The 28,000-nt window shown below is 34.0% G+C and overlaps 3 protein-coding genes across 14 annotated transcripts; all 3 read left to right on the forward strand.

Annotated features, from left to right (window-relative positions):
- LOC110654201 (flowering time control protein FPA) lies at positions 1 to 27,888 on the forward strand. 12 transcript variants are annotated; one of them, XR_009147820.1, is made up of 9 exons: positions 1 to 501; positions 4,388 to 4,633; positions 5,067 to 5,141; positions 5,529 to 6,529; positions 7,101 to 8,497; positions 15,732 to 16,297; positions 16,375 to 16,467; positions 16,565 to 17,116; positions 17,353 to 18,101. XR_009147820.1 is itself a non-coding variant. In XM_058144747.1 (7 exons), the coding sequence occupies exons 1-6, from the start codon at positions 217 to 219 to the stop codon at positions 8,479 to 8,481; spliced, it is 2,910 nt and encodes a 969-aa protein (XP_058000730.1). In that variant the 5' UTR covers positions 3 to 216; the 3' UTR covers positions 8,482 to 8,497; positions 24,409 to 24,611. The 12 variants fall into 12 exon arrangements, 7 of the variants coding, with proteins under 7 accessions (XP_058000729.1, XP_058000712.1, XP_058000704.1 ...); XR_009147815.1 differs by having other exon boundaries at positions 16,565 to 18,101; XR_009147821.1 differs by having other exon boundaries at positions 15,732 to 17,041.
- On the forward strand, positions 18,702 to 21,607 carry LOC131178808 (uncharacterized mitochondrial protein AtMg00810-like). Its single transcript, XM_058144751.1, has 2 exons — positions 18,702 to 19,168; positions 19,271 to 21,607. Exons 1-2 carry the CDS (start codon positions 19,159 to 19,161, stop codon positions 19,759 to 19,761), a joined length of 501 nt encoding a protein of 166 aa, XP_058000734.1. The 5' UTR covers positions 18,702 to 19,158; the 3' UTR covers positions 19,762 to 21,607.
- On the forward strand, positions 25,733 to 26,766 carry LOC110636514 (uncharacterized). The gene has a single exon (XM_021786247.2). It carries the CDS (start codon positions 25,867 to 25,869, stop codon positions 26,764 to 26,766), a length of 900 nt encoding a protein of 299 aa, XP_021641939.2. The 5' UTR covers positions 25,733 to 25,866.
- Positions 27,889 to 28,000: the final 112 nt, after the last annotated feature.

Below are 28,000 nucleotides of genomic sequence, written 5' to 3' on the forward strand. Positions count from 1 at the left end.
GCCATTTGGAGAAAAGGCCTCTCTCTCTCTCTCTCCCTTATAAATGTTCGCCAATAAATGCAAAAATCTCATCTCCTCTCTTCTTAGATTTTATCTATTCTCTCTACTTTCTATCCTTCTAATTTTCCTTCCCCAATATCTATTCAAAATCAAACATCAAAATCTCATTTAATATTTTTATTTAATCAAACCCTAATTCCCTCTGGATTTGTAACAATGGCGCCGCCTATCAAATCCACCAAAGTAGGTTCTAAGGAATTGGACGAGCTCCAGACTCCCTCCAGTAATCTTTGGGCAGGGAATTTGGCCGCTGGCGTGTCGGATTCGGATCTTATGGATCTATTCGCTAAGTACGGTGTTCTTGATAGCTTCACGACTTATACGTCTAGGAGCTATGCGTTCTTGTACTTCAAGCGCGTGGAGGACGCTGCAGCAGCTAAGGAGGCGCTTCAAGGGACGGTGTTGCGTGGGAGCCCTTTGAAGATCGAGTTTGCGAGACCGGTTTGTTGTTCTCATCTTTGCGTCTCGTTAGGTTTTAATAGATGTCGATTTCGGTCGTTGTTGTTTGGTATAATTACTATTATCATCATTATTATTGGGTCTGTGGGTTGGTTAATTTGTGCAATGATGATTGAATTTTTTAGCACTCAGATTGTGCCTTCTCTGAAACGTGAACGGTGTTTTTTTTTTTTTTTTCTTCCCATAATCCAAAATCATCTTCCTTTTTGCGCTACAATATTACCTCTTCTCTTTGGATTCCAATCCAAATAATCATCCCAAAATGATGAAGATAACAAAATAACTGAGAATAAATTGGAGAATATTTTAATTTTGAATTACTATCACATGCATCTGGCGTTCATTGAGTTGCTTGTTGAATAATTCGATAGAAAAAGGGGAAAATGGAGAATTTCTCAAACCTAACGATACTTTGAGCATTATCCTCATTACGAAGATGGGGTTTCATATCTTATCTGCGATTATAGGTCATAAAAATTATTGAATTGAGATTTCTAAATGAACTAGCCAAGAAACGAGATTAATGAATTGTATAGATAAGAGATGTTTGTATTACCAATTATTGGTTTGAATTTGGAAAACGAAAAGTAGTAAAAAAAATGGTATCAGATGGTTTAATATTATTTTCTTGTTTGGTTAGATGGTATGGAATGGTAAAATAAATATAAAGATTATTAAAATACATTTTTATTATTATGGTTTAAAGAATATTTATGTAAATAAAACATTAATTCATAAATAATATTATCATAATAATAATTAAAGATATTTTATTTTTTAATTGATCAGTAAATATGCCTTATAAATGTATAATATTTATATGAGAGAATAGGGCTAATTGGAATTTTATAAATTGCGTAAAGATAAAATGGAATGTAAAAATTTTAAATCATCTCAAACCACTGATTTGCTGGTTTGAAAAGCTGTGGTAAAATGATTGTTAGGAAACTATCATTTATAACCCAAAACAATCCTTGTTAAGGAACAATCTTCCCAAGTAAGCATTGAAACCATACCATATATTATGAAACCACCACAAACCATTATCTAAACAAGCTGTAAGATGTTACACAACCCTGTCAACATTTCAAGTTCTATACAATGGGTTTAACATGAAGACATTTAGAAAGCCACACAATCCTCATAATTCAGATGATGAGAATTTATTGGCGAACAAAATGATTTTTTTCTCCTGCCCACTGCAGTTGTTAATTCTTGTTATTTCTCAAAATTAAACAATATAAACTGCAAACAAGAAGCCAGTACTGCTTAGTTTCTATAGCTTTGGTACCTTGGCATTATCAATGATCAATATGATCACCACAGTAGCTACAACTTACAATCAGCTGTTTGGGTGGATAAGTCTCAGCCAATTAAATCCTTATATTTTGTTGACCCTTAGTATTTGGTCTAAATGTGGAATGCTAATAATAATTAGTTGCCTTATAGGTAATCTTTATTTAAGTATAGAATACAGAAATTTTGAGTCATAATATATTCAATTTGTTGTGTGCCCTATTGGGGGTGCATAATTTCTTACATGTTTTAGTATTTTAGAAACTCTTTCTAGTTTTTATCTAAAATTGAAATATGCTCACTCACAATATATTCTGATCTTGACCCTCTAAAGCTCATTTGTGATTAGACCTGATGTTTTCTTTGTATTGGAAACACATGTACCTTTTGAGAGGGTGCAGAGTTCTTGGGAGTTTTTGATACTTCCAATTTTCCTTTTTGTTTGAAATTTGCTTCTAAATGAATTAATGAAGTAATCTGAGTCTTGTACACTGGGAGGGGGTATCGATGTTATAGTCTTACAATACTAACTTCCCTAAGACTGATTTACATGATCCGAGTGCCATTACTCTAACTTTTGACTTTTTTTTATTTTTATTTGGTAAGTCTATATTTTAACCTTTATGCATGTTCAACCCTACTTTCACCTTGTGGCATGGAAAAAGGGAATCATAGAAACCTGTTCAAGGTACTGCAAGAGGGGGCAAAAGAAGCACACAGCAAGGTCCTGTCTTTCCCCTACCTTTCCATCGTTAGCTCAGGACAAATTCTTATTAAAGTCATTGGGAAAAGATAACAAAAATGCTTCCTTCCCTTATCTCGCAACCTTGTCTTGAAAAATTTTTCCTTGATTAATATTTAATATTACATCCCAATGTTCAATGGAAGTAGAGTGATGTGCTTGATGTAATCTTATTTCAAGCCATGCTGTAGGATATTTCTGCAATTGCTCATTTAAAACAAGGATGTTGTTGGTACTGAGCATAATTGGTGCCGTTGGCTTATGCCCTTGCTCTCTTAGATGCTAAGTTAAAGTATCATGTTTTCGTGGAAACAAAGTGGAATATGTATATGGTATAAAGTTTCAATTGAATGAATATTACATGGATACAAGCATATGTGCTAACTTCTACTTGGGTAGGGTTACTGGTTTCCTTAATTTGCCAAGACCATCTTTGTTTGACGTCACATATGCTAAACATCTAATTCAACTAAATTTACCCTCTAGTAGTTTAATTGATTCTGTCCAATACATAAATTACAACAATTTGGCCATCAACATACTTAAAGAAGAGATTTGGTCCCCTACAGTTATTAATATTATTATTATTATTATTATTATTTTTAGAAAAATAAAGGATTAAGATGTATTTGCATCCTTTTGTGTTATGTCACTACGTTAGGAGTATAATCTCTTTGATGTACTTAATAGATCGTAAGTTTCCACAGTAAAAGACCAAGTTAAGCTAATGACAAGTGCAAGCTCATCAGAAAGATTATACAGTAGATTGTTGTTCTCTTGTGATAATATTTGTAATGCATTCCTTTTCAATTGTGTTCTTCTAAACCTCTATTTGTCCAAGAGAAATTGAAAAAATGATTTATTTGTTTGAATGCTCTATTATTTTTCCTGATGCCACCAGAAAAACTTTTTAAGAACTCCAATATCATCTTTTTGGGCTGAAAAGTTTTTTTTTTTCTAGAAGATCATTATGGACTCCCTTAGGTTAATGTTTCACTCTGTGGCTCATCATAAAAATATGAATATAGATAGTTTTTAAACTTAATTGTCTTAGTGATGCATGCAAATGATAATCTGAAAGCAAAATGGGAAAGGTGGAGAAGGTTAAGCTTTTTACATGGACTTGATTCTAGAAATCATAGTCACTCTTCATTTTCTTTTTTCATTTTTTATCATATGACTTTTTCTTACTGCTCTTTCTAGCAAGCCTCAATTGTACACTCTTTGCACCCTCAGCATAGCTGTGAACCATGTTATTTGCTTCTTTTATTTTTTTAATTCTTTATTTACAAGGTAGGTTGGTTTTTTGGTTGTTTGACCCAAAAATCACTGGTAATTCTTTGTGGACTACAAAAATGCTGCCTGGTGTATTACCTATTGGAGACTCTTAAAGCCCACACGTACCCCCTTCTGATATGGTTTAAGTTCTTTTTTTTTTTTTTTTTTTTTTTTGGTAAGTAAAATCCTTATATTCTGGGAACTATATCTAAGTATACTTAAGTGTTCAATATGTTTCTGGGATTGGTTTATTAAGTTAGAGTGAAGAGTCAAGTAAAAGTGATTGAAAGTGACAATTTCTAGGGGACTTTGGCTGAAACTTATTTGGCTTGCAGCATGCTTAATTTATGCTGGTGGGGACACATACACACACGCAAAAATATCTTTTCCCCTTGTTAATATTTATTTTTTTCCCCTATCTTGTTTATTCTTATAACAATAGAGTATTTCTTTTGATGAATAGTTTTTTTTGCGGATTTTGGAATTTTATTTATACCAACAGTGCAATCTTGGGGTGGTCCTTCTGGTCTTCTTAATCAATTCTGTTTTCAGGCCAAACCTTGTAAGCATCTATGGGTGGGTGGTTTCAGCCCAGCAGTTTCTAGGGAACAGTTGGAACAAGAGTTTCTTAAGTTTGGTCAAATTGAGGAATTTAAGTTTCATAGAGACCGGAATACTGTTTTTATCGAGTATGTCAAACTGGAAGATGCTTCAGAAGCCATGAGAAACATGAATGGAAAGCGAATTGGTGGTGACCAGATACGTGTGGAATTCCTTCGTTTACAATCCTTAAGAAGAGTAAGTTGATTTCTTGAGAATATGTAATGCTGTTTTTAAAGGTCTAATTGTAGCTGCTATGGGATCCATATCTAAAACTACTTAGAATGGGCAAACTATCTTAGGTAGAAATAGGTGATCAAGTTGAAATGAGGCTTGATTGTTTGGATGTTTTTCTCTTAGATTTTTTTTCCTTGCAAAATATTTTTGATGGCACATTATTGGGTCCTATTTTACGGATTAAACTTGCGTTGATGTAACATAGATAGATGGAACATCTGTGGGTAATTTTTGATTCCTTTTTGTCCTCTGTATGTTCCCGCTTGAGGAATACTGATCAGTGGAACACATAGACTGTCTGTTTTTCAAAGGGATTAAGTTTCCTTTTTATTGTTTTTATATATTTCAATTTGATTTGATAGCTTAGGTTACATTTACCTTTTTCACTGAGCAGGAACATTTTTATGAATTTCGTGATTCAAAAGAGAGTCAGTTTTCAGTTGCACATTCTGGAGTAAAACAAGCTCAGGTGATTGATTCTGAATAACTTTTGACAGTACTTTTAATTGAAAAACTCCTACTGTTACAGTGTAATTGCCTATTTTCTTGAACTCATTATTACAGTCTTAACTGACCATTTTCTTATGACCATGGTTTTTTTTATGGTATGATTGGTTGGCTGGTTTTGTCACTTATTACCTATTGCACAATTTTTTATGCACACAGTTTCAGACTGAAGCACTGAACCTGAATCTGGTCAGTTTGGATTATAGGAAATATTTGGACTATACATGGGAATCTTTGTACAGAAGTTTAATTGGCTGATGAATACTTTAATTGTCTTATTCTCAACCAGGAAAATTATGATTATCGGTCACCAACTTATGCTTTAATCTTTTTATTCTTAATGTTTCAGCATTCTCAGCTTTCAGGGGGCCAAAGGGAAGGCCTGCCCAGTAATGTACTGTGGGTAGGCTATCCTCCATCTGTGCAGATTGATGAACAAATGCTCCACAATGCGATGATTCTTTTTGGCGAGATTGAGAGAATTAAGAGCTTTCCATCAAGGCACTATTCCTTTGTACAGTTCAGAAGTGTAGATGAAGCTCGGCGTGCTAAAGAAGGCTTGCAGGGGCGGCTTTTTAATGATCCTCGCATCACAATTACATATTCAAGCAGTGAGCTGGCTCCTGGTAAAGAGTACTCCACTCTTAGTCCTGGGGTTAAAGGAACAAGGCCAGAGATTTTTAATGAACATCTTTTGGGGTCTAGCCAGCTGGAAATATTGGATCATCATCGACCTATGGGGCTACATACTTTTCCTGGACAATTGCTTCCTAGTAATATTCATAGACCAAACCCACCATTGTGTCCTTTTGATCCTCAAGTTGGTTTTGACCCTTTGCTTTCTAATGCAGAATATAATGATTTGGCTCCTCTACTTGTTGTCCGAGATGGGAATTCTAACATTCCAATGGGACCTAACTGGAGAAGGCTATCTCCTCCTGCATCTGGGATCCTTCCTTCTCCAGGTTCAAGGATTAGGCCACCAATGAGATCAGTGTCTACTGGATGGGATGTGCTTGACCCTAGTCAGAGGGAACCAAAACGATCAAGGATTGATCCACCAGTGCCCATAGACGATGATTCTTTTGCCTCAAGGAAGATTGATGATCGTGGGCTGGGTTTGGACAAAACATATAGGCTTGGGCCAGCTACTGATGGAGGTATCTCAGGTCCATTCGTAAATGTTCAAGGCAAGCGTAGTCTTAGTCCAGTTGGTGTAAGGGGCACAATAGGATCTCATCAACGCCGTCTTGGCAATGATTATATATGGCGTGGTATTATTGCTAAAGGTGGAACACCAGTTTGCCATGCTCGTTGTGTTCCTATAGATAAAGGGATAGAATCAGAACTGTGAGTATGACTTAGCTTGTATGCAATTTTGCATTTACACATGACAAGTATTTGAGATGGTGGATTCTTGCTTAATAGTAGTCATGCATACAGATTTATGTACAGTAATTTAATTGAGATTTCTATGATAGTATTGGTATTGGAACTATCAATTAGTTTGATGTTCTAGATTTCCTTCTCATTTTGAGATCTCAGAATGTGATGGTTAGGTTAGAAAATTTCCCCAAAGCTTTTTATCACCATTAATTTGAATGTACTGCAAAATCGCATCTCGTACCTTTTCCCATCAATTCATGCATGAAATTTGCTGGTATCATGTGCAGTTTTTTTTTGTTTTAGTCCTCTTATTTTTGTTTCTTAAACTCGTCAGGGTGTGAACTTGCTCTTGGTTTACTCTTCGATTCCTAAACTTTGTTTTCCCTGGCTTCAAACTTATATCTAAGTGGAGTTTGTCAGTTGATAATGGTTTCATTTTTGCTAGCATTTCACGTATGTCATTATGATCTTGTTGATGGCACTTGAACACATCATTTCTTTTGACCCCCTAATATGTGAGCTTTCTGTTTTGCAGTCCTGAAGTTGTTAATTGCTCGGCCAGAACGGGATTGGATATGCTCACGAAACACTATGCTGAGGCCATTGGATTTGACATTGTCTTCTTCTTGCCAGACAGTGAAGATGATTTCGCTTCCTATACTGAGTTTCTTCGCTATTTGGGTTCCAAAAACCGTGCTGGTGTTGCCAAGTTTGATGATGGGACAACCCTATTTTTGGTCCCTCCATCAGATTTCTTAACCAAGGTGTTGAAGGTTGCAGGACCTGAACGTCTTTATGGTGTAGTTCTCAAGTTGCCACAACATGTCCCTAATAGTGCATTAATACAGCCACAGCTACGACAGCCCAACCATTTTCCTCAGTATATTGATAGACGTCACATTCCTCCACCAGAGGCTGAGTATAATCAAATTCCTCGAGAGGAACATATGATGCTATTGGATTATAACAGGGTTTTGCACGAGGACTCAAAGCCTCTGTCGAAAACATTTTATACACCAACAACTAAGTCCATTGCAGAGCAGTCTATCCCTCAAGATTATACTTCTGGTAACTCTGTAGCAGCTTCTCTAGCAGGAGTGTCGTTGACACCTGAGCTTATTGCCACTCTTGCATCTCTATTGCCTGGAAATGCAGAGTCAACTGGTTTAGAAGGTGGTCAACCAGTATCAGGCTCTGTTGTTAGGCCTCTATTTTCCTCAGTTGCTACTGATCAAGGAACTTCCTCACTTGGTTGGAAGAATGATAATCAGGTTTCTGGAAACACAGATCATATAAAATTTGGGAACCAGTACAATTCTCAGGCACAAGTTTATTCTCAGTTTCAGCCTTATCCATCTGTACCCAATGGACCTTATAATCCAGCAAATATGGTCCCTGCCAACACCCAAATCAAAGATTCTTCCGTCAACCTACCACATCAGGGTGGAATTCCATCTAGGCCTTTGACTAGTGTTTCCATGCCTTCCCAAAGTGGACAAGTTGGTTTGTCACCACAAGTCAACCAGCAGTATATGCTTGATGTTCCTCAGCAGAAGGGATATGGTGGAATGGTGCATGGAATAGACGTTTCTGGTCCATATAGTCCATCAGTTATTCAGCAACCTAATAATAATGCTGCCTTCTCTAGTCAGGCTCAGGGCGGTAATCATTCCCAGTTACAATCTGGGATGCCTATGTCTGCTGACAAAGTGAATCAGCAGAATCCCAATCAGGTGCAGCAATTCCAAACTGCTCTTCCTGGAGCTGGTCAGGACACATCAGAGGATGAGGTTGACAGGAATGAGCGATACCAATCGACATTACAGTTTGCAGCAAGCCTCCTCCTCCATGTACAGCAGCAACATCAGCCGCAAACAGGTAATCCAGCAGTGCATGGGTCTGGAAATCAACAATGATATTCCTTTAATATAGGTATGCACTCTTACTATCGCTAATTGATTTTTTTTGTTGTATTGTTGAGTTTGAGTCCTTCTAGAGGACAATTATATTTCTGCTAGAAGTTTTTCGACTTTGCTTTTTTGTTTGAATATGATGAAATGCATTAGAGTTTCTTTGTTTTTTGTTTGTTATTTCAGTTTTGTAGTTCACTATTTTTGCTGGGCAAAATGAACTGTATTTATATGATTGGTTTTGGTTGCACATGCTTATAGGAAAACCTCTGTAAGGTAGATCATCATTTGATTTTGCGGTCTGCTTTAATATGGAGAATACAGCAAAGATGATTTGCAGGATAATAAATTGTAGTGGAGATACTAGTACATTATTTTCAATTACAGAAACATTGGATATTGAAGGTTGTAGTTACTTTCTTACTTTTGAACTTTGAAAGTGCTGGGGTTCTTGTAAGATGTTTAAGAAGAGTCGACATGCTTTAGAATTTATCAGAGGATTAGTTAGAGTCAAGTTGGATAATGTTATGAGTGATTCAATTCTATAATATGGAAGATACTGTTCTGAAGGATAACTGCTGGCATCAAACACTACAGTTTGGCCATTGGAGTTGTGAGCTTTGATTGCGTTTCCTTTTGCCAAAAATGTGTGAAAAGAAAAAATAATCCCTAAATCTGTGTTTCTAGAAGTAATTCTCAAACTAGGGTGAATTGTGATAGAGAAGCAAAGTCTTGAAGCAAGCTGACATTATAAATGTCGGAAATATAAACCGACTGTTTGAGTGTCGGAGTGAAAGTAAAAATAAAAAAGAAAATGTGGAAGTATTGTTTTTTTTTTTTTTTTTTTTCTTTCTGTAAAGCCGACACTCAAAGTGTCTGCTTCATTTGTACACCTGGGCATAATGATAAATCAGCTCGGCACCACCATCAGAATTAACAGTAGTCTATACATTTTTTGCAACCCCGCTTCTGTTTCTCGTGACTCAACTGAGCAACTGGTGTCTCCATATCTGCAAGGCTATTGGAGCTCATGTAAAGATTTCCCAACCCGGGTCCACGTATTTTACACTGCAATTTCGCAAACTTACTCATCACCTCTTCCTCCTAAGTTTCTGCTAAGAGTAATTTTTTTGTTAATTTTATAATTTTAAAAATAATATTAATATTAATTAAATTAAAATATATTATTTTATATTAAAATAAATTTTAACTATAACAAATGATGTTATATTATCTGTTTTTATACTTCAAATGATATAAGCCACCATATTCCAAGGAAGTTAAAAGCATAAGATGCACTCAAAGCGATGCATCACTCCATCGCTTAAAGTGCATAGCACAAATAAAGCACTCGCGTCGTTGAAGGAAGTGTAAAATTCTTAAAAACTTAACTAACAATGTAGCATGCAAAGAAAATACAATCTACTATGTGAAATTTAAATAATTAAGAATCATCAAATATTCAAAAGCTTTTAGCATTCAAATTCATAGTCATAACCTAGAGTTCTTCACTATATTTTTCATCAAAGCCATCAACACTTTCATCCTCATCTCTAAAATAAGATCCATTTCCATTAAATTCTTCATTTAAATCAGTTTCAACATCTTTCAATGTCAGCCCTGAAGTTGAGGCACTTTGAGCTTTTTTTTTTTTGTTGGGCGCTTTTTGTGTGTTGTGCACTCTAAGTGGAAAAAGCCCTTGCTTTACTAAATGTGCTTCGCTTAGCATATGTAAAAGTGCTTTCCTATTTGTCATTTCCATGGTTTCAAATCGTGGTCAAGGTCATGAGTAACAGAAACTGGCTTATAATGGCTGTAACGTAATGGTAACTGCCTGTAGCTGTGTAATTTTTTTTGAAAAAATTGCAAAATTCATGAAATAAATAAATAAATATTCAAAAATATAATTAAAACTAAGATACACAACTAAATAATAAGTAATATATTAAATAAAGACATTAAATCTACCACTCTTATACATCATTAGTATTAATCAATTTAAAACCACAATAACTAATAAGATAGTTAATAACTAACCTTATTGTCATTAAAATGGGTGTCTAGAAGATTCTTGATTATCTTAACTTTGATCTTAGGATTAGGACTGGGACTGGGACTGCGACTAGGATTGAGATTGAGAGCTTTGATCATTAGCTTAGGTTGTAAACTTAACTATTTAATTTATGAAAATTAATTTCTTGATTTTTTTCCTTAAATTTTATGTTGCTAAAGCCTAAAGTTATATTAGTAAAATATTATTTAGCATTCAAATTTTTAGTCATAACCTAGAGATTTTTACTAGATTTCTCATCAAAGTCCTCAACACTTTAATTCTTATCTCCAAAATAAGATCCATTTCTATCAAAATCTTCATCTAAATCAATTTCAACATCTTCCAATTTCAGCCTTGAAGTTGAGGGGTTTTGCGCTTTTTTGTGTGTTTTGCACTTTAAGCGCAAAAAGCTCTCGCTTCACTAAATGTGCTTTACTTAGCATATTTAAAAGTGCTTTCCTATTTATAGTTGCCATGGTTTCAAATTGCGGTCGAGATCGTGAGTATGAAACGGACTCAGTAATGGCGTAAATGCAATAACGATCTGCAATGATTCATAAATTTTTTTTAAAATTTTTAAAGTTCATGAAATGAATAAATATTCAAAAATATAATTAAAAATAAGATATACAACTAAATAATAAGTACATATATATCAAATAAAGACATTAAATCTACCATTCTTATACATTATTTATATTAATCAATCTAAAATCAAAATATCTAAAAGATAGTAAATAACTAATTTTATTACCTCGTAAATGAGTGTCTATGAGATTCTTGATTATCTTAACTTTAATCCTAGGATTGGGATTGAGACTGGGAGTTTGATTATTAGCTTGGGTTGTAAACTTACTATTTAATTTATTAAAATTAATTTCATGATTTTTTTCCTTAAATTTTATGTTGCCAAAGCCTAAAGTTCTATTTAGTAAATATTATTCAACATTCAAATTCGTAATTATAACATAGAGATCTTCACTAGGTTTCTCATCAAAGCCTTCAACACTTTCATTCTCATTTCCAAAATAAGATCCATTTCCATCGAAATCTTCATCTAAATCAGTTACAACATCTTACAATATTGGCTTTGATGTTGGAGCACTTTGCGCTTTTTTTTTTTGTGCTTTTTCGTGCATTTTGCACTTGAAGCACAAAAAACCCTCGCTTCACTGAATGTGCTTCGCTTAGCATATGTAAAAGTGCTTTCCTATTTGTCATTGCCATGGTTTCAAATCGTGGTCACAGTCATGAGAACCGAAACCAGCTTGTAATGGCCATAATGGTAACAGCTTGTGGCTATGTAAATTTTTTTTGAAAAATTTGTAAAGTTCATGAAATGAATAAATATTAAAAAAATATAATTAAAACTAAGATATACAACTTAATAATAAGTATAAATATATCAAATAAAGACATTGAATATACCATTCTTATACATTATTAGAATTAATCAATTTAAACTCAAAATAACTAAAAAGATGGCAAATAAATATCCTTATTAGCACCAAAATCAGTGTCTAGGAGATTCTTGATTATCTTAACTTTGATTCTCGGATTGGGATTGGGATTGGGATTGGGATTATTAGCGTAGGTTGTAAACTTACAATTAATTTATAAAAATTAATTTCATGATTATTTTTTTTCCTTAAATTTTATGTTGCCAAAGCCTAAAGTTATATTTAGTAAATATTATTTGCATTCAAATTCATAGTCATAACTTGAAGATTTTCACTAGATTTCTCACCAAAGCCCTCAACACTTTCATCCTCATCTTCAAAATTAAGATCCATTTTCATCAAAATCTTCATCTAAATCAATTTCAACATCTTATAATGGTGGCCTTGAAGTTGAGGTGCTTTGCGCTTTTTTGTACATTTTGCACTTTAAGCGCAAAAAGTCCTCGCTTCACTTAGTATATGTAAAAGAGCTTTTCTATTTGTGACTGCCATGGTTTCAAATCATGGTTTAGGTCACGAATAACGGAACGGGTTTGTAACGGCCGTAACGTAATGGTAATGGTCTGTCGCTAAGCAAATTTTTTTGTAAACTTTGCTAAGTTCACGAGTAACTTAAATAACTAGCTTTTTACCACCAAAACAAGTGTCTATGAGATTATTCATTATCTTAACTTTGATCCTAGAATTGGGATTGGGAGCTTTGATCATTAGATTAGGTTGTAAACTTACTATTTAATTTATGAAAATTAGTTTTATGATTATATTTTCCCCTAAATTTTATGTTGCCAAAGCCTAAAGTTATATTTAGTAAATATTATTTAGCATTCAAATTCATAGTCATAACCTTGAGATCTTCTCTAGATTTCTCACCAAAGCCCTCAAAATAAGATCCATTTCCATCAAAATCTTTTTCTAAATCAATTTCAACATCTTCCAATGTTGGCCTTGAAGTTGAGGCGCTTTGTGCTTTCTTTTTTTTTTTTGGCACTTTTTTGTGCATTTTCACTTTAAGCGCAAAAAGTTCTCACTTCACTAAATGTGCTTTGCTTAGCATATGTAAAAGGGCTTTCTTATTTGTCACTGCCATGGTTTCAAATCGCGGTTGAGACTGCGAGTAACGGAAACGGGCTTGTAATGGGCGTAACGTAATGGTAATGGTCTGTTGCTATGCAAATTTTTTTGAAAAAATTGCAAAGTTCATAATATGAATAAATATTTAAAAATATAATTAAATCTAAGATATACAATTAAATAATAAGTACATATATATCGAATAAAGACATTAAATCCTCAAATCTTATATATCATTAGTATTAATCAATTTAAAACCAAAATAACTAATAAGATAATAAATAACTAATCTTATTAGCACCAAAATAAGTGTCTATGAGATTCTTGATTATCTTAACTTTGATTATGAGACTGGGAACTTTGATCATTAGCTTAGGTTGTAAACTTAATGTTTAAGTTATGAAAATTAATTTCATGATTATTGTTTTCCTTATATTTTATGTTGCCAAAGCCTAAAGTTATATTTAGCAAATATTGTTAAAGCCTAAAAGTTTCTTTGGTATTATGTAATTTATACTTAATTTTTTAGTATTGAGGATGAAAATTTTTAATAGTAGTGACTAAGATTATAAAATGAGAAACTTAAGGGATAAAGAAAGAATATGATTTTTTCTTAATTTGGTTAAAATTTTATAAATAATTAATGTAATAATTGTAGATGAAATTTATCAAAAGATATGAATGTGTTTACTTTTGCTGAATTGGAAGATAACTGCAAGCAATTATATATCTTTATTTTGCCCATTAATACAAAAAAAAGGTTATATATACACTCATTGTCATAGTTTTAAATTACAGTCGTGCCACGAGTAACGAAAACAGACCTATAATGTTGGTAACGTGACGGTAACGGCCTGGCATTACACAAATTTTTTTGAAAAATTTACAAAGTTCATGAAATGAGTAGATATTGGTAAGTACAAGTAAAACTAAGATGTGTAACTATATAAGAAGCATAAATATAAACACAAAAACCTATAGATTGAGTAAACCAACACTTCATATTATAAATGTAACAACAAACCTAACATATAAGAAAATTTTCTTCAAAAAATATGCAAGAAATAATAATTAACACTCACCTTTTGCAATAAGTAATTGTTGAGAATAGAAAATTATGATGATATTACCTTAAAAAAGGATAAGAGAGAGATTTGTAGAAAGAGGAGGAAATATAGGTGAAATTTTGAGAGAAAATGTGATAGAAACAGTAGTTGGAGGGGTGGAACATACAAAGAATGAAAAAAAAAAATAAAGAAAACAATGCATGCGTGTCTTTTTTGTTAGTTGAATTGTTGAGGTAACGGCAATTACCATTACCTAACGATAAATAACAGTCATTACCATTACTTAACGGTGGTAATGGCTATTACCAATGCAACTCAGCATTTGCCTTTAAATAATGAGGTAAAGAATAATGGTCCCTTGAAAAACTCGTAATGTTATTTAAAACCTTGCTCACTTTATATAATAGCAGTCTCCAATCTCCACCATCACCAAACCAAGACAACATACATGCATCTTATGAGGCATAAAGCCAAGACAAAGTGGTGGATTTATGTGTCAAATGAAAAGTAATGTGGCTTCAAAAAACTGCAGCTCAAGAACCCCGCGTTTTCATTATTTTTATACTTTTCATTTTGCTTCTCGTTATCTTTATTTATTTATGGAAAATGTTGCTAATATTGGCTGTTTTTTATTTATTATTTAATATAGAAATAATTATAACACAAATAATTCCATTGCACAAGCTATGATCCCACGAGCTGATGTATCATCATGCCCAGGCATCCAATTGGAAGCCGACACTTGGCTTCACTAAAAAAAGCTGCTTCAACATTTTCTTTTTCATTTTTGCTTTCATTGTGATGCTCAAACAATTGGTTTGCATTTTTGACATTTATAGTGTTGGTTTGCTTCAAGACTTCGCTAATCTGTAACAATTCACCCTGATTTGAGAATTACTTCTTGAGACACAGAGTTGAGGATTATTTTTTTCTTTTCACACAAATCTCATTTCCTTGAGCACTGTTGTTGGTAATGTGTTTTATGCTGTGTTTGGGAAAGAGGAAAAGGGTAGGGGGAGAGAAATTGTTTCTTAAGATGTGTGCCCTGCAGCCTCATTTTCTCCCCCCCCCCCCCCTCCCCTTCCCTCTGCCAAACATGGCATTAAGCTAAATAGCTAAGCAAGATATTGAATTAGAAGATGAGCACCTCATTTTCGCAATGTGAAGGATGTCTTAATACATTTATCATTCTTATTTCTCTTTCCTTCCCTTCTTTTTCTGTGTTTTCAGCTAAGGGGAATATCAACTTTGCGTCCGTTTCCATTGCTTGTCTTTTCTTTCTATTCTTTTTTTTTTTTTTTTATAATTTCTTTCTATTTTATCTAAAGGAGAAAATAATGTTCTCTTTTTTGATTTCTCTCTGCCAGTTTCAATTCCCTTCACTTCCATTCTCACTTTATTCCTCTCCCATATGGAGTATGGACATAATGTTTATGTCCATCCATATGTGACATAGATATATTTGTTATGGAAAGTCAATCACTATATTATTTCTCTGTATATTCTGTATTCTGTATTCCTATTTAGGATTTCTTATTTAGGATTTCTTCCTAATTAGTAGAACACAATTATAGGAATCAATTGTATATATATACCCATGTACAGATTAATTGAAATTGAGGAGAATCATCTCTTTCTACATGGTATTAGAGTAGGTCATCTATCTAGGGTGACTATTTGTTCTCACCACCCAGCTCAGGAGAGACCTTGGCTGCCGACGGGCCGTTTCGACTCCGATCAACATCACCGGCGTCGCCTCAACTCCCTCATTACATCACTGTGTGCTGTTGCCTGATCCAATGCACCATTAAAGGACTTCTGAGGTTTGGGTCTCAGATTCTATTTCGGTATTTGCTTGATTTGTGATTTTGGGTTATTTTGCTGCTGTAAGCACTTTGGATTAGTGTTTTGATCAGTTTTCTTTGTCTTAACAAATGGTAGACAATAAGAATGTTATTTCTGATGTGATTCCGGTGATGACTAAGATCACGGAACACGAATTTAATGATTCGAATTACCTGGAGTGGAGTAAGACTGTTAGGGTCTATTTGCGTAGCATTGATAAGGATGATCACCTTATTAAAGATCCACCTACGGATGATACACGACAAACTTGGCTAAGGGATGATGCTCGGTTGTTTTTGCATTTTCGGAACTCGATTCACAGTGAGGTAATTAGTTTAATTAATCACTGTGAATTTGTTAAGGAATTGATGGATTACTTAGATTTTCTGTATTGTGGTAAAAGGAATATCTCCCGTATTTATGATGTTGTAAGGCACTCTACCGTGCTGAGAAAGAGGATAAGTCTCTCACGGCTAATTTTATGGATTTTAAACAGGTATATGAGGAACTTAATATATTTTTGTCTTTTAGTCCTGATGTTAAAGTGCAGCAGGCCTAACGGGAGCAACTGGCTGTTATGAGTTTTCTTGCAGGCCTTCCTTTAGAGTATGAGACTGTTAAATCTCAGATTCTCTCCAGTTCTGAGATTTCCTCTTTGCATGAAACGTTCACACGGATCCTTCGTACAGAGAGTACCCAATCTTCACAGCCTGCCAATAGTGCTCTTATTAGCCATAATCCAAATGGACAACAGGGTAATTGAAGAGGAAGTAGAGGAGGAATTACAGGCAACAGAAGTAATCACCGTAATGGAGAGGCTAGTTCTAATCAGGACTCAAGAGGAGTTATTTGTTATTATTGCCATGAGCCTGGCTATACAAAATATAATTCTCCGCAACTTCAGAGGAAAAATCAGCGATCACAGATGGCAAATATGGCAGCAGAGAATTCTACAGTATCTTCCTCTGAGAAAATTATTTTGGTATCTGCAGAGGATTTTGCACAGTTTTTCTAGTATCAGGCATCTATAAAGCCTACCAGTTTCCCTGTCACTGCGATCGCTGAGTCAGGTAAATCCACTACATGCCTTGTGTCTTCCTCATCCAAATGGGTTATTGATTCTGGTGCGACAGATCACATGACAGGTAATTCTAGTCTTCTATCTGTTTTTCAGTCTAATCTCACTTCCTCTATAGTTACTTTAACTGATGGTTCTACTTCTTGTGTTATGTGTTCTGGAACTGCGAACTCGACTTCGTCAATTTCTTTGTCATTTGTTTTGTGTCTACCAAAATTCTCTTTTAATCTACTTTCTGTTAGTAAACTTACTCATATCTTAAATTGTTCTGTTTCCTTTTTTCCTGACCAGTGTTTGTTTCAGGATCTTACGACGAAGCAGATTAGTGGTAGAGAACGTGAGTCAGGTGGTCTCTACATTCTGGAAAATCATATACCGCGGTCACTTGTTTGCTCCAGTACCTTAACACCTCTTGAAGTTCATTGTAGATTGGGCCATCCTTCTTTGTCTATCACGAAGAAGCTGTGTCCTCAGTTTCAGTTTTTATCAGTACTAGAATGTGAGCGTGTCAGTTTGCAAAATATCATCGTTTGCCTTCTGTGTCTAGAGTAAATAAACTGGCTTCATCCCTTTTTGAGTTAGTTCATTCTGATGTTTGAGGTCATTGTTCTGTTACTTCTAAAACTGGATTTCGTTATTTTGTTACTTTTGTTGATGATTACTCTCGTGTTATTTGATTATATTTAATGAAGAGTCGTTCTGAGTTATTTTCTATCTTTTGTACCTTTTGTAATGAAATTAAAACTCAATTTTATATTTTTGTGCGCATATTAAGAAGTGACAATGCCAAAGAATACTTTTCAGCACAATTTCAGTCTTATATGACACAAAATGGCATTCTTTATCAGTCTTCCTGTGTGGATACCCCATCCTAAAGTGGCGTGGTCGAAAGAAAAAATCGGCATCTTCTTGAGGTAACTTGTGCTCTTTTTTTTCAGATGAAAGTTCCTAAACACTTTTGGGCGGATGCAGTTTCTATGGCATGTTTTTTGATCAATCGTATGCCGTCTTCTGTCCTTAATGGGGATATTCCTTATACTGCTTTGTTTCCTGTTGAACCTCGTATTTTTAGTTGTACCTGTTTTGTGCGTGATGTTCGTCCATAGGTTACTAAATTGGATTCAAAGTCTCTCAAATGTGCCTTCCTTGGGTACTCCCGGCTGTAAAAAGGGTACCGCTGTTTCTCTCCTACTCTTAATCGTTATCTTTCTGTAGATGTCACATTTTTTAAGTCAACTCCATTTTTTCCTCAATCATCTGTGTATGAGAGTCAGGGGGAGGAGAATGATCTCTTAATATATACTGTCCAACCAATGTCTAGTCATCTCCCACAGCCTATTCCTTCTGTCTCTAGACCTACTCGACCTGCCGTTGTTCATGTTTATTCCAGGAGATTGGAGATTCCTGACTCAGATCCTTCACCAGCTACTTCGTTGGGAGATCCTGTACCTCATACTGATCATGATTCTGATCTAGACTCACCCATTGCTATTCGTAAAGGTAAACGTTCATGTACTTACCCTATCTCTTCTTTTGTTTTTTATAATCAATTGTCTTCTTGTTCTCGGTGTTTTGTTACTTCTTTAGACTCTGTTCCTATCCCTAATACTGTGGGTGAGGCCTTTGTCTCATCTGGCTGGTGTCTTTGCTATGAAAGAGGAAATGGAGGCTTTAGATGCTAATGGTACATGGGAACTGTTGCCTTTGCCCACTGGTAAGAAAGCTATTGGTTGCAAATGGGTATTTACAGTAAAGGTAAATTCTGATGATTCTGTGGCTAGGTTAAAAGCACGCCTTGTAGCAAAAGGATATGCTCAGACATACGGGGTTGATTACTCTGACACTTTTTCTCCTGTAGCTAAACTTACATCTATTCGCTTGTTTATCTCTTTAGCAGCTACATATGATTAGCCCCTGCACCAATTGGATATTAAGAATGCTTTCCTTCATGGTGATCTTTAGGAGGAGGTGTATATGGAGCAACCACCTGGGTTTGTTGCTCAGGGGGAGTTGGGTAAAGTTTGTAGGCTTCGGAAGTCTCTTTACGGCTTGAAACAAAGTCCTAGGGCTTAATTTGGGAGATTCAGTGAAGCAGTACAGGAATTTGATATGCAAAAGAGTAAGTGTGATCACTCAGTATTTTATAAGCAATCTGAGGCTGGTATAATTCTCCTAGTAGTCTATGTGGATCACATTGTCATCACTGGAAGTGACTTTGCAGGTATTTCATCTCTTAAAACCTTTTTCCGAACCCAGTTTCAGACCAAAGACTTGGGATTGTTAAAGTATTTCTTGGGTATTGATGTTATGAGAAGTAAGAAGGGTATTTTCTTGTCTCAAAGAAAATATGTCCTCGATTTCTTGACAGAGACAGGAAAATTAGGTGCTAAGCCTTGTAGTGCACCAATAACTCCAAATTTGCAACTGTTAGCAGGGGATAGTGAGTTGTTTGAAGATCCAGAGAGATACAGGAGATTGGTAGGAAAATTGAATTACCTTACAGTCACTCGTCCTGACATTGCTTATGCCGTTAGTGTGGCAAGTCAGTTTATGTCTTCCCCAACTATTGCTCATTGGGAAGCCTTGGGACAAATCTTGTGTTATTTGAAGGGCGCTCCAGGAATAGGTTTGTTATATGGTAATCATGGGCATTTGAATGTTGAATGTTTTTTAGATGTCGACTGGGCTGGATCTAAGGTTGACAGGAGGTGAACTACTGGATATTGCGTTTTTGTTGGAGGAAATTTGGTGTCTTGGAGAAGTAAGAAGCAGAGTATAGGTTCTCGATCTAGTGCTGAATCTGAATACAGAGCCATGGCACAATCAGTATGTGAGGTAATGTGGATACTTCAATTACTAGATGAGACAGGTTTTAAGACCTCCCTGCCTGCGAAATTGTGGTGTGATAATCAAGCTGCTCTCCATATTGCTTCTAATCCGGTGTTTCATGAGCGTACCATACATATTGAGATTGGTTGTCACTTTATTCGTGAAAAGATTCAACAACAGATCATCTCAACAGGACACATCAAAACTAGAGAGCAATTAGGAAATATTTTCACAAAAGCTCTGAATGGAGTTATGATTGACTACATTTGTAACAAGTTGGGCATGATTAACATCTATGCTCCAACTTGAGGGGGAGTGTTATAGAAAGTCAATCACTATATTATTTCTCTGTATATTCTGTATTCTGTATTCCTATTTAGGATTTCTTATTTAGGATTTCTTTATAATTAGTAGAACACAATTATAGGAATTAATTGTATATATATACCCATGTACAGATTAATTGAAATTAAGGAGAATCGTCTCTTTCTACAATATTTATGCAGACTTGTAGTATGTTATGCAATTACATTAAGAAAGTAGCAGGCTACAAGAAATTGGCTAGCCATAGAATTATTTTCATCAAACCATATCAATTCATGGAAGCATACATACCATTTGGGTCTCTTTGTGCTTGTCGAAACTGGAAGTCTTTATGGAATTAACTTCATATGCAAACTGTTAGCTTGATAACAGGAGGAATATTTGGCATTTCTCAATGATATCTGTCATGTATGGTAAGAAGATCCATTGGCAAATTGAGAAATAATAATGATAAGGAATTGATGTTTCTTCTGTGCAAGTATGCTGTGGAAATGATATTACAGAAACCTCAAAAGCTTGATGGTGGTTGTTGGGGGTTTTATTTTGTGATCACGTATTCTAAATATCTTTAAGATTAGGAATAATCACATCTGTTAGAGAATGCATGTAGCACATATTTGAGATAAAGCGAGAGAAGGTTGTTTAATATCGTTTGATCATGTACAACATAGAGAATCAAATGCCCCAGTATAGAAGTGTGATAGGTTTAGTAGAGGAAGGACTACTAATTTTAAATGTAGCAAAATTAGTTCATTGTATTGGATGTCCCCCTAGCTGGACAGAACTTATGTTGTGCTCTCTTTGTGCTTTATTGCTTCTGTTGTTGTGTGATGTGCTTGCATGATGTGCTGCTTTACATGTGTTGGTGATTAAAAGTTAGCATTTTCTAAGTTGATGTTCCTTAGCTTCTTAATCTTCTTTAATATGGAAATAACTTGTGTAGTAGCTTCTTAATCTTCTTTAATATGGAAATAACTTGTGTAGTTGTGTGTGTCCTTTGCATGCACAGCTTTCATTCTTTGTGCGCATTTATTTTCTGTCTTTGCTTCTAACAAATTCTAGTTACAGTTGTGACTTGCATATGTTTGTGAATATCATTCATTAATCATTTGTCTAGAAGGCAGTGCTGATTATAAATGCATGATTCTGTTGATACACGTCATGCAGTAGCTTTAGTTGGTTAATTATCACTGCTTTATGTTTCTATTGTTTTGCACTTCCGTTGTATTAGCTTGCTTGTTTATGTGTTCTTTGGATCTTCTTTCCTCATCTTAGACTCTGTGCTTATCAGTTATTGAAGTTTAGGTTGAGCTTCTTATTAATTGTAACTATGAGATGTAATTCTACTTTGTAAGAGCGTGCTTTACATAAATTTGAAGTACTATATTGAGATTATGAAAGCGTCTATGAGTGAGTTCGGCCGAAAAATCTTTAACTAGAGTTTTCTCAAATGGATCCCTTTTTATGAGGGAAAAAAGGACCTTGAAGTCAATAACCTTGATAAACGAAGCCCAGTAATTTACCACTGGCATAAATGGTGATGGAAATGCAAAAGTTAACAGCACACTTTCGATCCGGGTAGATGGCCTAAGTTTCCCCTTGCATAATTACTCTGTACGTCCTCGTTTAGGCCCTAGGTCCAGTGTGCAAGTTAATGTAAGCAGCTTAACTTGCCCCTCTTAAATTAAACAATAGTGAGGTTTATACGAGAATTGATTTTTATTGATTTGACATAGCAGCAGATATGGTGTTAAAAAAAAAAAAAAGAATACATGAAGTCACCTCTTTTACCGCCCAATACACAATGGTGAATAATCAGGAAATGCCCATGAGATTTGATACCTCGTCTCTCAGCTATGTTGAGAGAGCATTTTGTTAACGATAGTGGCAACGATTTCGAATTCATCATTTTCAACTGATTATTAGGGGCAGTGTTCATTTCTGATAGTTTCCTGCATCGAAAGAAAATGCTAGTTTCAGCCTAGGCTTTCTAAGAATGTGGTTGGCATAAGAAGCAGGGTAAAAATTTTGTTATGCACTTGTGCTCATCTATTAACAGGGATAGGACTGTGATAAGCTCATCTTCTAACGGGCATGGGAGTGTGATAAGCAAAATAAAAAACAATTATAAACTGATTACCAATGAATTTCTTTTTGAACAGTGAGGTCAACTTTAACTCAAGTTTTTGCGGAGAAAATTTTGTATCCTGTAAAATCCTATGAAGCCATCTTACTAAATAATTTGGAGTCTTGTGACTTTTAATCAAGAATTTATATTTTAAAAGAAGAAAGACTGCTCATAATTGAATTTACTGTCTATTGTGTATTGGACTTTTGTAAGTTTTTTCCCACTTCTCGAAGTTCAGCAATCAAATCCTTTGGTTACCGATCAGGTTTTCAGAAAATAAATGTAATTTGGGAGTTCACCGCGTTTTTGCAAGTAAAAAGCAGTAGCTTGGTGGGCTGTTAAGAGAGGAGAGAGGAGAGTAAAATGTTTGAGAACAGTCAAGGTTTATTGTATTCTCTATTCCTGGGTTTTTTGGGAGTGATTTGAAGTCTTCTTGCATAACTAAAAACACAAATTTTTGAAAGGTAACAATGTCTAAGGATGTGCGGTTCAATTCAGGGATTGTCTAGGAGGTGAAATCAAATTGAAATTGTGTAATGGTTTCGGTTCGGTTCAGTTCGGTTCAGTTCAGTTCTTGATACTTTGGTTTTGATTTGATTTCGATTCAAATTTTGATTGCTGAAAGAATTTTAAGCAATTATTATCATGGAAAGTCATTACCATTTAAACTTTATAAAATTATATGTTAATATACAAGATATAATATAATATACCTTCTTAATTATATAATTTTTAATTATAAAATATGTATATAATTAAGTATATTAATATAATTAAGAATTTTTTAAGAAAAGATAGAGGAATTAAAGATAATATTAGGTTATGTATCATACTACTATAATATATTTAAGGAAAAGTATGAATTAGTACTCTGTACTTTTGCGCATTTTCAATTTGTGGATTGGACAAAATTTCATTACAAATCAAGGATTATAGCATCGCGTTGTTAGCAATCAAGGAAAAATTGGGTAATTTTGTTAATTGCCCTGATGTCGTGGCACATTGATGCTGATGCCATGCCACCAGGGCATGTGCCATGTCATCGCCACACAAGCAAATCCTTAAATTGCAAAAAAAGTAGAAGTATAAGTTTGTAAATTGTAAATAAAATAAAGTTTTAGCATGGAATGTTAAAAGTATAAAAGTTTCAAAACTATGTGAAAAAATTTAGGACAGGGAGGGAGTGTAGGGTAGGGCAGGAAGAGAAAAAAAAATGGCATGAGAGAGTCTCTCTCTCTATCTCTCTCTCACTTCCTATTTGCCTCTCTCTTCAATTCTTCCACTCTATCTCATAATTTTTATCTAAGTCTCCTCCTCTCTCTTTTGCTTAGCCTAATTGAGAGATAAAAATTAGGGGAGAGAGGGAGAGAGAGTACCAAATTCTCCTTTTTCCTATATATATATATATATATATATATATATATATATATATATATATATATATATATATTTTTTTTTTTTTTTTTTTTTTTTTTTTTTCATTTGTGATTTAATATGGGTTCAATATAATTTCAGTATGGTTTTAATTTTATTTTTAATGAAGAATTAAAATTAAACTAAATTAAAATGTTAAGATAAGTTCTATTTAGTATAATTTTGATTCGAGACTTTGAATAACCGTGAACACCCCCTGAGGATTACCATTTTCAAATATTAATAATACTTTGAAATATTATTGTAAGAAATTTCAATCTAACAAGGAGGCTGGTATTCTATTGCAAGTTTTTGTCAAAAAGGAGAACAGATCGTTGACTGAAGTCTCGCATGTTATTTTGTGCAATTTTATTTATTTATTTGTTTATTTTGTGTTTTCAAAAGCGAGAATTTTCATTGACAAACCAAGAAGGAAGGAACCCATCGAAAACGACAAGTATAATCATTCTCTCGAATATCAGAAATCTTGTACTGCAGTTCTTATTTCATGGTTTAGGGGATCTGAGAGTTATTTTAATTTAGCCATAATTATCCTTATTTTAAACGAAGATCTGGATTTGCTGGGCTGTAATTATGGGAGTTTAATTCGTAAAATGAACAGTATATGATATAAATGGGTTTTAATCGGTGTGTGCTATGTGTAGGTAGAGAGATACCTACAATTGGCTGTTGGCTTTTATCTGCCCATGGAGAAAGTTTGCGATTTCTTCAATTGAAACACGTTCGTTTGCGTTTGCGTTTGCGTTTCAGCGCGGTAGGAATTAAATGTACTGTACAAAACTATGGATAACAGTTTCTTTTGGTCTTCAACTTTTTTTTGAGTAATCCATTTCCTTCATTTCATTTATGTTTGCCATTTCCCATGCGTTTAGCTATCGATCACTACTGACATCCAAATTTCATCTGACCTCCAATAACTTCACTGGAAGACATTGATTGGTAGCATTGGTAAATTGAAGGGATTGATAATTGGGTTATACCAAAAATTAAAAACCCTTAATTCTTGGGGTAAATTCTATAGCCTCAACTTTGTTCCATGATTCAATTCTATTGTTACTAAAAAGTTTTTAAATTTTAATTTATTTTTCACAAAAAACTCTTTAAATTGTAATAGCAATTTTTTAGATTAAAAAAGTTCTCTAAATTATAGTGTGACGTTGACAAATATAATTTTAATATTTTTTAATAAATGATAAATTTTTTAACATTTTCAAAAAGTAAATTATTGTGATGGTATTAATATTTTTGTATCAGGTTCAAATGGTGATGAGAATAGTTGGTGTGTTTTGAGTATTAGAGAAAAAAAGTAAAAATATAATTTTATTTTTTTTAATTTAAAAATTTATTATAGTAAATTAGAGGTATTTTTGTAAAAAAAAAAAATAGTGATTTTTTAATAATTAATTAAAGTTAAAAAACGAAAGTGGAATACAAAGTAAAATTGAAAGATGAACTATAAAATTACCTAAATTTTGAGTAAATTTTGTTTAGATAATAGCAAGTAAGCTTGTTAGCACGTATATGGCTTTTCATGGGTTATTATCTAATTAAGAGGAATATAAGTAATTATTATAAATAAAATTGTGTTGGCTTAAATTTTTTCTAGTAGTATTTTTTTTTTTTTTAAATCGGCTCCCATTTAAATTTAAACCTAACATTTTATAACCCTAGTGACTACTTTAATATCTAAAGCTCATTGGTAATTAGCCTAATAGTAAGATAAATTTTTAATACATTTCAATCATTTTATTACTTCAATTTAAACCGAATTGAAATTAGTTTTAAATCAAAATCACTCTACACTTTGGTTCATATCCTCAGACCATGAACCAAAATTTTCGATTTCGATGTAAACTAGACAAGAACCAGCCGTGACCACCCTTACCACAAGTTACAAGCACGAGAAATATCACATCAATAGCACTTTCTTCACATGTAAAACCGTATATGCTTTCTGAAAACATGGGATATCAGCCACAACACATGATCATTGATCAAGCAAATTATGCATTTCACCATCCACAGCACCTCAATATACACTTACTCTCCTGTTTATTTTTCTATACCCAAATCATTTTCAAACCATTTCTTCTATTGTGCATATGATGAAACAAAAGAAGAACGTCATTCAATTTGCAGTACTGCCCCCTCTTCTAATCTCTTTCCTCTTCTTTTCCTACTTCTTCTCTAATCTCCAACTTAAATCTTTTCCACCATCCCCATCCAATGACTCCATTTACGCATTCAATCAAACACCTTTCGCGCATACCAAATTTAGCATCTTGATAGGAATACTAACCCGCCCAGAAAAATATGATCGTCGCCACCTCCTTCGCCTTGTCTATGGAATCCAAAGATCACCCGTAGCTGATATAGATGTAAAATTCGTATTCTGCAACCTCACAAAGCAAGAGCAAAGGGTATTTATAGCATTGGAAATCCTTCGTTTCAACGACATTATTATCCTGAATTGCACTGAGAATATGAACAATGGTAAGACCTACACCTACTTCTCTTCACTCCCACATATCCTTCCAAAACGTTACACTTACGTAATGAAAGCTGACGATGATGTCTTCATTAGGCTCAACCAATTGTCTCTGTCCCTAAACCCACTTCCGAGAATAGATTTGTACTATGGTTTCGTCATTCCATGCAGCAGCAAGAACCCATATGTGGATTACATGTCAGGAATGGGGTTTTTGTTTTCATGGGATCTTGTTGAATGGATTGGGAAATCTGGGATCCCTGCAAATGAGACGCAAGGACCAGAGGATAAGTTGGTTGGGAAATGGTTGAAGATTGGAAACAAAGCCAAGAATCGATTTTCTGATAAGCCTGCAATGTATGATTATCCGGGAACAAATGGAAGGTGCTCCCATGAGCTTATACCTGAAACTGTGGCTGTTCATAGGCTTAAAAGATGGGATCAATGGTTTCATGTTCTTGAATTTTTCAATGTCACTAAACAACTTAACAACTCCAAGTTTTTCCATTTATGAGATTTGATTTGCTTATTCATCTCTTTCCTGAAAATTTGATCAGTATGCCATTAAAATATATTTATTTAAATTTTTTCATATTTATTTAATACTAAAGATTATTTTTTTATTAAAATGACTTTATTTATATTATAATATTATATATACTAAAACCATATCCAAAATTACACTTCACAACAATGATTTAGGAAAGGGAATTGACAAAATAAACTCAAACATTTACATTTTTTGTTTAATTTATTTAAAATTTTTAATTTTGAATAATTTAATAATAATTTTTAAAATTAAAGAAATTTTATTCAATTACTCAAATTAAAATTAGGGATTTTAACTTTTACAATGAGATTCAGGTGTCTTGACATATTACAATGTTTAAATTCTTTTAATGTGATTCATTCTCTGTGTGTGTGCCCCCCAAAAAACCCTCCTGCGGACCGAAGACAAAGGGTGGCGATGCCCTGGCCTCCCTTAATATTCTAAATGAGGGCATGTAAATAAGCGGGTTCTGCTTAATAATATATATTAAAAATTTAATATACAAGTATTTAAATATATAAAAATAAATTAATTTTTTTAATAAAAAATAATATAATATTATCAAGACGGATTTTAAGGATTCAAGACGAGGCAAAGGCCTCTCCATCCCTATACCGCATAATGTTAGAGACGAGGTGAAATGGTGGAAAATAAATCAAGTGTCAGCTGGTTGAGTCGAAATCAAGAACAATTGACATCCTATTAAATTTTGGCCCCCTCCACATTTAATCCTGCCTCTGCTTCCATGCACAAATTAGTATAATATATATCTCTCTTAGATCCATGTTTGTTCTCTTGCAGGAGTTGGTGAACAATGAGTAGGACTCGTAGCAAGACATCTGAAATAGAATGAAGAGACCAAAATAAAAACCAGTGACAATCAGCAGAAAAATAACTTGCTAAATTACTCATATCAAATGCCTGAGGGTGGTTTCATTCAACAACACAGCCTACCTCAACTATTCTACACGGATGGCATTCTCTTATAAGGAAAAGAATTTCTTGTCCTTTTGGCAAATCAGAGCTGTAGTAGCTGCACAAAACAGTGGAAAATAATATAGCTGTTCTGTCACTTGAAAAAAAAAAATTGACCAAAAATGAGCGTTAAAAAAGATACTAATGCAAGTATAATTTTTATAACCTTGTAGGGCTAATGCAGTCTTACAAATGGGAATACATAAGTAGCATGGGACAAACA

The sequence above is a fragment of the Hevea brasiliensis genome, chromosome 1, assembly GCF_030052815.1.
Source record: "Hevea brasiliensis isolate MT/VB/25A 57/8 chromosome 1, ASM3005281v1, whole genome shotgun sequence".
NCBI classification, from domain to species: Eukaryota; Viridiplantae; Streptophyta; class Magnoliopsida; order Malpighiales; family Euphorbiaceae; genus Hevea; species Hevea brasiliensis.